This window comes from Gigantopelta aegis, chromosome 4, assembly GCF_016097555.1.
Source record: "Gigantopelta aegis isolate Gae_Host chromosome 4, Gae_host_genome, whole genome shotgun sequence".
NCBI lineage: Eukaryota > Metazoa > Mollusca > Gastropoda > Neomphalida > Peltospiridae > Gigantopelta > Gigantopelta aegis.
Window position 1 is genome coordinate 110,380,925 of NC_054702.1, and position 11,851 is coordinate 110,392,775.

The following is an 11,851-nucleotide window of genomic DNA, read 5'->3' on the forward strand; positions in this document are numbered from 1 at the left end:
AAATCAAACTACTTTTTATCAGCTGGCAATATCAAAGCGATCGATTCATTTGAAGAAGATGGAAATAAAATGAACGTGAATTTTTCTATCCCACATGGGGTGACTTTACAAAAATCTTTATTATTTTTCATATATCTTGAAATCTTTATTAAAATAATAATATTAAAACTTTGATGGCTCAGCAAAACGAATGCACATGAATGTCAGACCAACAACATTTCCGGTTCAACTAACGTACCAACTTTTTTGTACCAAATACTGAGGGGCAAAATAAGGAGAATGTTTTTCCAAAAAGTCGACCAACACACAACCAAGCTGTTTGTTTTTTTACTTTTTGCTTTCTGGGGTTTTTTTTAAGGGTGGAGTGTCGCGCAGCTGCCCTCGTTTAATTTTTACCCAGTGAGAACACTGCATCTTCAAGTATAAAACCTGTGTTTACTTGTCACTTAAGCCACCTAAGACTAGTAAGATGTAGTTGGTTGGATAGGGTCATAAAAAGTTTAATTACTCTAATTTCTTTTCACTAGGGCCGATGTGTGTTTGCCAGTGGAAGCCCTTTCCCGCCCGTTATGTACGACGGTAAAACCTTTCACCCGGGTCAAGGTAACAATGCCTACATCTTCCCCGGAGTTGCGCTGGGAGTGACATGTTGTGGAGTGCACCATGTTCCAGACAGCATCTTTCTGAATGCTGCGAAGGTAGGCTACACTTCACACCAACCAGCATGCACCAAGGCATGGATGTTAAATAGTCTTGTAACAGTATCTTTCTGAATGATGCAACGGTAGGTTACACTTCACACCAACCGGCACGCACCAAGGCATGGAGGTTAAGTAGTCTTGTAACAGCATCTTTCTGAATGCTGCAAAGGTAGGTTACACTTCACACCAACCGGCACGCACCAAGGCATGGAGGTTAAGTAGTCTTATAACAGCATCTTTCTGAATGCTGCAAAGGTAGGTTACACTTCACCAACCGGCATGCACCAAGGCATGGAGGTTAAGTAGTCTTGTAACAGCATCTTTCTGTATGATGCAAAGGTAGGTTACACTTCACCAACCGGCATGCACCAAGGCATGGAGGTTAAGTAGTCTTGTAACAGCATCTTTCTGTATGATGCAAAGGTAGGTTACACTTCACCAACCGGCATGCACCAAGGCATGGAGGTTAAGTAGTCTTGTAACAGTATGTTTCTGAATGATGCAAAGGTAGGTTACACTTCACACCAACCCACCAACCGGCACGCACCAAGGCATGGAGGTTAAGTAGTCTTGTAACAGCATCTTTCTGAATGCTGCAAAGGTAGGTTACACTTCACACCAACCGGCACGCACCAAGGCATGGAGGTTAATTAGTCTTGTAACAGCATCTTTCTGTATGCTGTGAAGGTAGGTTAAACTTCACACCAACCGGCACGCACCAAGGCATGGAGGTTAAGTAGTCTTGTAACAGCATCTTTCAGAATGCTGTGAAGGTAGGTCACACTTCACACCAACCGGCACGCACCAAGGCATGGAGGTTACGTAGTCTTGTAACAGCATCTTTCTGAATGCTGTGAAGGTAGGTTAAACTTCACACCAACCGGCACGCACCAAGGCATGGAGGTTAAGTAGTCTTGTAACAGCATCTTTCAGAATGCTGTGAAGGTAGGTCACACTTCACACCAACCGGCATGCACCAAGGCATGGATGTTATGTAGTCTTGCAATAAATTCAAGCTTCTCATTTGATACAAATCATATTATTTTGTTCTGTTGTTGGGGGGGGGGGGGGGGGATATAGATCAAGGGAAGAATATAGCTCAGTGATAAAGTACTCGTCTGACGTGCAATAGGCCGGAGGATTAATCGCCCTCAATTCCACAGCTAGTGTTTGTACTGTCATGGCTATTGGAAGGAGCAGCCTATGGAGCAGCCTTAGGTGTCTCCATCTTTCTCTCTCGACCGAATGTGGAAATAAATTATATATTACATACCAAATAGGATGAGTTGTCCTTAATCAACGTCACTGCACTACAGACATCATTTCTCATCTGATTTTCATCAAATTTCACACATAGGAATTAAATTAGTTTACATTTGGCCGAGCTGTGTCAGAGATCAAGGTCACTTACTAAAAGTAGAAATTATGGCAAAAAACATTTTTAAGCAATTTACTGTATAATTGCAAAACCACAAAGGGATTTGCAGTGTATCTGATGTTTTATTATGATGGCAACATTACTATTATTTTGAATTATCTAATGAAGTACCTTTTTGATTCCCTTATAAAGTCAATATATCATGAATATTTTAATATACATTTGGAATCAAATGTCCGGTGAGGTTTTTTCCATGACATGTTATAATTTGATATCAGTTGGCTTTTGTCTATGTGATCTACATTGACCAAGAAAATGTAGTTTTTTTCCATATTGATGTTTTGGAAGTGGAATACATTTGACCTGTTTAGATGAACATTGTATAAACAATGGCAACAAGATGGTATGTTTTATCAATGCAGTCAAAAAAAATGAAATCCAAATAGGTTACACATTGACTGTTATCCATCCAGCTTTACAATCAGAAAACATTACCACTGACCTAAGTTTCCAACATGAAATTGTAAAACTAATGTAACACTTTTAATCTGTGTCAAAGTTTACAGGACATCTTGGTGAGTCTAATTACCCAAATACTATTTGTTTAAAACCCTACGATCACGATCTATTTCACTTTCAATTGACGATAAGTAATCCCATCCAGCATTTACTTCAGAGTCTGTATTATTAGTTATTTTCGGCAAATACATCCTTTACAAATCTTCACTTTTCATTGAATAACAATGTCCAATATTTTTTAAAAGAAATATAATACAAATAGCCAGAAATTGAACCCATGTGCATGTTATGTCATCAATAACCTTTATATAAATTTAGACTGGGTTTTTTTAGTATTGTGCATCTCGACTGCAATTGAGAATGGGAGGGAAAGATTTACCGCATAAAACTTAAGTGAGGTTGTCATATCAGAAACTGAAAAAAAAAAACAGTTTAAAAAGTTGTAGGATTAACAGTAATAATATTTTTGACCAATTTTAGTGTTATGGAGAAAACTTTTTCAGACCAGTCTATTGTACGTCTCTTAAAATTTAGCATCTTGTATCACTAACATTTCCTGACATCAAGTAGTTAAAACAGAAAATTTTGTTAAAGCTGTTTTGCATTATTGAAAAAAAGAAGTTAATTTATAGACCAGACTTTAAGCTAAGTTTTCAAATTGGTTTTTTTAGGCTTTGGCCAAGCAGGTCACACAAGCGGATCTGGATGTAGGCCGGGTGTATCCACCACTGTCCAATATCCGCGAAGTTTCTCTCAACATTGCTACCAATCTGGCAGAGTTTATGTATTCCAAAGGTTTGGCCTCACACTACCCTGAACCCTATGACAAGAGGGAGTTCATCCAAGAACACATTTACTCCACAGACTACGAGTCTTTTGAACCAGACACATGGGATTGGCCCATTAGAGACCAGGAAGGACACCATCATCACCATGATTAGACCACATTTACAGTGTCTTACAACACAGAGAGATTGCTCTTTAAACAAATATTTCAACTATTGCTTTCCACATTTTGTTTTCAGGTTGATATGTAATTTTGAGAAGAAAAACTAAATCAAAAATGTTTATTTCACTTTGTCAAATAATTGGAATCCAGTTTATAATGTTTATTGCGGACTGTGTTTGATATTACTACCGATATGTTTATATGCTGCATTTCTCTATCAAACCTTTTTCCCCATAGTTAAACATTAATTTATTAATTAATGGGGAATTATTTTTGCAGTGCTCAGTTTAAAGTTTTTGTTATTTTGATTCTATTTAGTTTTGTTTGCAGTTATTACATTTACAGTTTACAGTAGTTTTGATGATGTATACTTGTTTAAAATATTTATGTATAGCACAGAGAATGACCCTAACATGTTGTAGATTTCCTGATCTTCCCTTATAGGTTTTCAATAAGCCTATTAATCTTAATTTTCTTCTTAAGGGTTTTTGTCCAAGCCATCAGGATTTTTTTTTCCATTACAATATTTGGAAATCTAATTGAAAATCATAGCAACAAGTTTTGATAAATACAGAAATATCTGCTCTCGCCTTTCATTATCTGTGGAAGTTAAGAACTTGTTAATTGTGTTAACTGAATAGATATAAATATACCAGAATAAAAACAAGAACAAATATTTCATTGTTGAATGCTGTATTGCATTGCAATATTGTTGTCTTGATGATGTCACAATTTACATTTTAAAGAAATGTTTGCTATTTGTAAAGATCTGTATTTACATATTCAGGGATTACTGCAATTTGAAGTGTTGCCACTGCCTTAGATAAAATGCGATTCTATTCTTTTTAAAAACATTTTTTTAATTTTATCCTTATTCCACAACAAATTCACAAAATGTTTTGCTTATGTAATAAAATTGACTTTTGTCATTCAGTATTTGACATGTTAGAGTTGAGTTAATAAATTTTTGCTGAAGCAACAACTTTTTAATTTTTTATGAAAATACTGCCTTCAGTCTCTGTGTCCAGAGAAAATATGCGGGATATTTTTTTTTAAACATTTTTTAAAATTAATTTTTGTGAGCATGTTTGTTGTAATTAAGTTGAGTAAGACACAGAGTTAAAGGTACATTGTAATAGTTGTTGCACATGTGATATTTTGCCAATGTTACATTTATTTGTGATAAATAACCACAAATTAATACATACCACAGTCAATCTTTTCACAATTCACTCTGATATAACACATTTACCTGTCAGTCAACACGAAAATATGTGCACATATAATAAATAATAATAAATTACAGACATTAGCTAAGAGGTACCGCATACATCTCATGACAGATAAAAAATTAAGTGATTTAAGTTATGTCTAAATAGTACTAGCAAATTGATGTAACTTGACTCATTAACAGTAGCAAAACCGGCACCAACATTTTACTCAACAAAAAAATGTAAACATCAATGAATGTTTTTGGAAAAGTGATTAATTGGTGCAATAAGTAAGACCAATTTATTTTTGTTTGTTTAGAATATTTTGGTATCAATACTGTGGTCGAGTAATGCAGAATAAGTATGAAAACACATTATTTATTTATTTGGTGGATTTTTTTGGTCAGTGTGTTCTTGGCTTTTGTTTGTAAATATAATAACTTGCCAACAAAATAATCACTGCTGTAATGTTTTAAATATTAAAACTTCAATAACATCAGAGTTAAATCTTCCTGGCATCGGAATTAAAACTTCCTGAAGTTAACGTACATAACACTTTATGCAATGTGTGTATTTGTCTCACCTTTACAAAGTAAATAGGCGAGATATAGGTATTACTTTTCTTATGGTGATGGCAGCGACAACAATGTTAACTTTTTCATTAAAGTTTAACATAATGTTTAACATTGAAGTTTAACACTGAAGTTTAACATTAAAATTTGGTGTTTAGATCAGATTCTCACAAACTATAAGTGCTTTGTCGGTGAAATTTGGTTTATAGTTGCACCTTTGGATGTTCATCACAGTTCACCAGTTTTGTTTATGGTAGATGAGACATTTAATTCCGTGGAATTCTAGTATTTTATTTAGTGTTCAGTATTTAACAATTTAGTATGTTCATACTTATATTACTTTCCATAATTTTAATACTTAATCCAAGCGTCTACATATCTTTGATTATTTATAACAATCTATCTAGTGTGGGTATGTAATTATATGTTGTGTGATATATTTTCTGTTGTTTTACTATTAATATGGTGTTAATTTTTTTTTCTGTCGGGGTGTTGTAAAGGTTATTACTTAAGAATGATTAAGACAAAATATGAAGAAAGTATGAAATTTCTCAAATAATAAGCTTTGTGTTTAAATTGTCAGTCACCAAATCACACAAAATACAAAATAAAGTTGAATTTGGCTACATTGTTTTGGAATTCACATACATTTTGTAGATGTACTGCCATTCGTACTATTTGGCTAATTGAAACGTGACTTGTCAATAATTTTAGGGTCCAACATAAGCCATGTAAATGCAGTGTTGTTACATGAAATATTTTTAGCCTGTGTTCACTCCACATTTGTACATGTAGGCTATGATACGTGGCAAACTGTACTTTAAGAGGAATGGAAGTAATCATTTGCTTAGAACAAACTCTTAAATTATAATAAAAACATATTATTATTTATATTTGTATAGTCATAGTTTTATCTCTCACGTTAAAACAAAAATAATTTAAAATGTTTTTTATAAAAATAATCTAAATGTATAGAATTGAACCAATATTCACCAGCTGAAGTTTCCTCACAACACAACTTCTAATGAATAGTTTATCATCAAGTTGTATTATACACAATTTAAAGGTTTCATTTTAAAACTGAACAGTGTACATAACACTGGATCTAGTTCAGTAGACAACAGGTGTAGGTTAAATATTTTTGTTTCATGGGGGAGGGAGGGTAACAACACCATCTTGAGATGTTATATTGTAAAGGTTGTGAAAACTTGGTTAAGCACCTTTAAGGTATGCTATCTTTTTAATAGTACAAGCCAGTTGTAAAGAATACATGGCAAAGAATAGTGGGGTGGGGGAGGTAAGAGGTGTTTGTAGCTTCTTTTTCTTAAAAACCTAGTCTTTGCATAGTGTGGCTTTAATGAATTTGAACAAAACTATATACCGGGTACATGTATATGATGGCTGTTTATTTCACCAGTTGTATGTTCCTTTGTTTTTCTTCTAAAAACAATGTTGTGTTAATCCTATTTTTTTTGGTATGTAAAATGGATTGTTTTAATTATGTTCACAAGCTGCATATCGTTGTTTATATTAAAACCAATGAGTGTATATTTTGTATCACTATGTGAGGATACAAAAGCAGGAATAAATTTGTGTGTGTGTTTTTTTGTTTTTAGCATAAGTGAATTTATTCTTATCTATACATAGTCATGTTATATTAGTGTTAAGTGAGACTCCGATCTTGTTATTCTACTAAACACTTGTATTTCTTTATTGTTACCATGTCATTTGTGATGAATAGTGATGTTGTATTGTACATGATGTTTGAAGGGTCCATGAGAATAACATATGATTTTACACTTTTGGTATTTTGAGGTAATTGAATTTAAAGTTTACAACTTAGGAATGCAATCGTGAAATATTTATACCTAAGCCAGGTTGTTTTACCAACAACCCTTAATGGCCTACCGTAATTATAGATTTTTATTTCATTGTGTTACTGTGACTTTGACATGCACAACTTTATGACAGTGACTCTTATGATTGGACATCACAGGTTATTCCATTGTATTATGTTTTTGATAATATGACCACTTGTTCACAATGACTCCACATTATTTTTCTTTCATTATTTACTGCTTTCTATTTATTGACCAAATTATATAATATAGTGCTACAATAATTAGCTTGACCGAAAGTGAGGAATACAAATGTTACTTGTTGAATGTCACTGAAATATACATTGCATGGCATTTCCTATCAAATGCATTTTAAATACTTTTATAGTGTGTGAATGAGCATGTTATATTGCTGGAGTAGTTTGCACTTAAAAAGTACATATTCTGTACATAGGTTAGAGCAGATAATTGACAAATATGTCAAAAGTGGACATCGTAGGTTATTCCTTGGACCTCTTCCTTTGTTTTACCCCAAAATCACTGCTGTAATAATACCGGTTATCACAAAGTTTTCGACCACTTAAGGAATATTTCCATTTTTGATTGGATTAACAATTTACAGGATGTTAAAATCAAAAGTGATTGGTTTTTCAAGTTATTGTACGAGTAAATAGAAAGAAATAACTCAGTTGCAGCCGTGTTGTCCTTCTGATACTACTATGTGATAATTACAATGTTTGACACTAAACAGGTGCTAGTGGTGTCATTAAAAAGAACAAATTTCCTTGTTTTACACTTGTTGGTATATTAGTATTCTCCATTATTTTTTGTATTGTTTTATACCATCACAATATTTAAATACTCGGAAATGTTAATACTTGATAGCACTTGGATGTACTTTTAATGTATTGTGTGTAATATTGTTTAGTATAATTGCTTGTGTACGGGTCCTTTAGCAGTGCTGACATATATTTCAGGTTTGCATGCATCATGGACAACCAGTGCCAGATTTATAAGGGGGCAAAGGGGGCAATTGCCCTGGGCCCCCCTGCCAGAGGGGCCCCTCAAACTAAGGACTTCCTTTATAAAAAAAAAAAAAGTAATAATTATAAAATTAGTTCATTTTTTTATTTGTCATATAATTTAATTTAGATGTTGAGGGGCCCCTGAACCTAAAGTGTCCCGGGCCCCTCAAGGTCTAAATCCAGCCCTGTGGACAACTCTGGGAAGTGCTTAAAAATATATTCACTCTGCAAAGTCCTTGAAACCCCTGGAAAAATAATCTACCATTCTGAATTTGTTTTAGTGATTATCCCAAAATGTTTTCAAACGATTTTCTAAATAAATGGTAATAGGTTATCAGTTCTGTTGATTTTGCAGTCCTGTGCAACCCTGTCAATAATGATGAGTGGTAAACTCCCATTGGTTAAATGCTATGCAGGAAACAAACATGTCATGAGTTTGTGTCAGATTGCAAACTTGTATTACTATTAGTGAACAATGTCTGAAAAACAAATGGCCAAAAGATACAAATATATCTTGTATATTTTAGCATTACTTCAACAGATGGTAGCTTAATGTTTTGACCTGCACTGTCAAATGCTAATCTACTAACTACCCCCAGTAAACGTATCTGCTTAAGCTGTTTACAGCAACGGATTCATTTTATATTTATATATATATATACTCATGGAAAAGTTCCTGTGCATGTATTGCATTATATATTAACCAGTATTGAATAAAAACTCTGATCATATTTAATAAATTATTTCATAGATAAACATTACGAGACAATTTGCACAATTATTGTGTCCACAGGAGTTTAAAATTTCAAACATTTTACAGTTGGTTTGAGACCATTTTATTTGGTGCACAGGAACTTTTTGAGAGTATATTTTTACCTTTATTTAGATGCTTCTGCTTATTTATTAAAAATGTAATACATGTGCTTTAGTGTTAAATGTACGTAAGTAATGTTATTTTTCACAATTGTTTGCAATAAAGCATTATAGAGCTTTATATTTTGTTCTCTTTTTTTTTTTTCCCCAAACACCTACATACGATTAGTTTTTTCCCAGAAATTTAAAATTGAACATCTTATGTAGCATTATGACAGTATTCTGTAAGTTTATAAGAATGAATTTTTAACAACATCTTTAAAGCCTTTGATTCCAATTATTAGGTAGTGGCAAACATCTTTTTTATCCCCCGCAGTGTGATTTGCAGTGGATATTAATATGGGCTCCTCTTGTTTACCGGGATCATTTCTGCAGAACATCACTCCAAAACTGATCAAAATTACAAAATATTGCTAACATATTAATCTAGTTGTTTAGAAGTGTCTTTTGCTACAAGGGAGTTTATTTTTTTTTGATATTTTTTCTATTATTATGGAAACAAATATGCAGAATAACCAAATTCAATTTCTGGAAGACATCTCGAAAACTGTTAAAAGTAACTCCTTAAAACATTGTACGTATAGTCTAGTATAGTCCGAAAGGACATAGAATGTGTGGTTCTACATCCGAACCTGGTTACATACCCTATATATAGCTGGTATTCAGAACTTGTGGCATGGTGTTTCAAACATTTCTCATCCAAAATAGTGCAACGAAATGGACACCCAAACCAAAAATGTATAACTTGCCATACTCCCTAAATCCTGATTGAAGTACTTGTCATTATTAACAAAATAAATCCTCCAATGGCATCCGTCAAAAGTCCCTTATTTTAAATATGCTACATAGAGGGAAGCAACTCCCCGTGCATGTTAAGAAAAGTATTGACTTAATGTGCCCGTGCATGAAGCTTTTATTTTCATTTTATTTACCATGGAAACAAATAGCCAGAATGACCCAATTCACGGTTTCCAGGGCATGATTTAAAATTATTTAAGATTCTTACAGTGAATGACTGAATGTATAACAACAACCCAGCACAAAGAATATATCTGCTATAGGAAGTGATTCTTACACAATCAGTCTAGATTGAAGAGTTGCTCCCATTAATCATGTTTCACATACTGCTTGCTTGAACTATATGATCACCGATCGAGTAGGCCTACATTTAATGGTAAAGTAATGACATTTCATCTCTGGGTAGGCACCACTTTACAATTTAAATTGTTTAACATGGCTATTGGAGACTTTGTATTGCATTGCTATAATTATTAAACAAACAATATCTGATCTTGTTGGGGGGCCAGTACTGAGCTGCAAGAATATGTCATTTGTTTCCGACTAGGCCCAGTGGTATTGAACTACATATAGTTGCTTCTTTAAATGTAGACTTCTAGAGCACATTGATTTATTAATCAGCAGCTATTGATGTCAACCATTTGGTAATTTTTGACATGTAGTCTTAGAGAAGAAACCTGCTACATTTCTCCATTAGTAGCAAGGGATCTTTTACATGCCCCATCCCACAGACACGACAGCACATAGCACGGCCTGTGATATACCAGTCATGGCACTGGCTGAAAAGAGAAATAACACATTAGGCCCACTGATGGGATCGATCCTAGATCGACCATGCTCCAAACAAGTGCTTTACCACTGGACTATGTTGCACCCCTTGAGCATGATGAATGCTGCAGTATTTTCAGAATGCTTAAGCAGGCTCAGCTTGGTAAATGGTGGACAGCAGGGTTACCTTGTGTGATGTTTAACTATGCACTGAGCTACATACTAATAAACACTCTTGATGGCCTGCATGTAATACTGCTTCCTAGACAGAATGGAATCTATGGATGTAATTGCATTTAAAATTTGCAGCTAGTATCTAGAATGAATCCATACCATGACTTCACACTATTGTTCTACTAGACTATTTTTTTCAAGAATCTACACCTGTGAAACAATGCAATTTGAACTTTTGTGTTCGGGTCAAGGATTCGAACGCACACCTGACAACTTGTACATTGTAAAAAAAAAAAAGAAAGAAATGTTTTATTTAATGATGCACTCAACACATTTTAATTACGGTTATATGGCATCAGGCATATGGTTAAGGACCACAAAGATATTAAGAGAGGAAACCTGCTGTCGCCACTTCATGGGCTACTCTTTCCAATTAGCAGCAAGGGATCTTTTATATGCACCATCCCACAGATAGGATAGCACATACCATGGCCTTTGATATACCAGTCGTGGTGCACTGGCTGTGACAAGAAATAGCCCAATGGGCCCACTGACAGGGATCGATCCCAGACCGACCACGCATTGAGCGAGCGCTGTACCACTGAGCTAAGTTCCGCCCTACATTGTAAACAAGTACAAAGCTTTAGCCCATACAACTGCATCATCAAATGAACATGCAATTAAAGCCTAGTGATAGTAATGTATTCTGACAGAATCTCAATAAGATTGTCCAAAACTATATCGGAAATCATAGATTACATGATTAGCACATCTATCATGCTTAATGCTAGACATCTACTGCAGAGAATTTACTGGATAAATAAGTTAAGTCAAGTCCGAAAGGATCCATTTCTTTTGGGTTATTAGTTTGGAAAATATTCCTTGCTGTTTACACAAATATTTGCATTAAAAAATATAAAATTGTCGTTAATTTGGCAACTGTGAAAAAATATTCAATGGAGAAGTTGGAGAATACAGTCGCATGTGTAGATTCATGACAAATGTTTAAGAAAGTCACTAGCGCATACAGAATCTTTGGCTAGTG

At 34.1% G+C, this 11,851-nt stretch overlaps 1 protein-coding gene across 1 annotated transcript in view; it reads left to right on the top strand.

Moving 5' to 3' along the window:
* Positions 1-9,187, top strand: part of LOC121371750 (NADP-dependent malic enzyme-like) — a 49,463-nt gene extending 40,276 nt beyond the window's left edge. The window contains exons 12-13 of the mRNA XM_041497876.1: positions 528-698; positions 3,270-9,187. Of these exons, the coding sequence (XP_041353810.1) occupies positions 528-698; positions 3,270-3,539 (441 nt within the window). The 3' untranslated portion in view covers positions 3,540-9,187. The remainder of the gene's footprint in view (positions 1-527; positions 699-3,269) is intronic.
* The last annotated feature ends 2,664 nt before the right edge of the window (positions 9,188-11,851 follow it).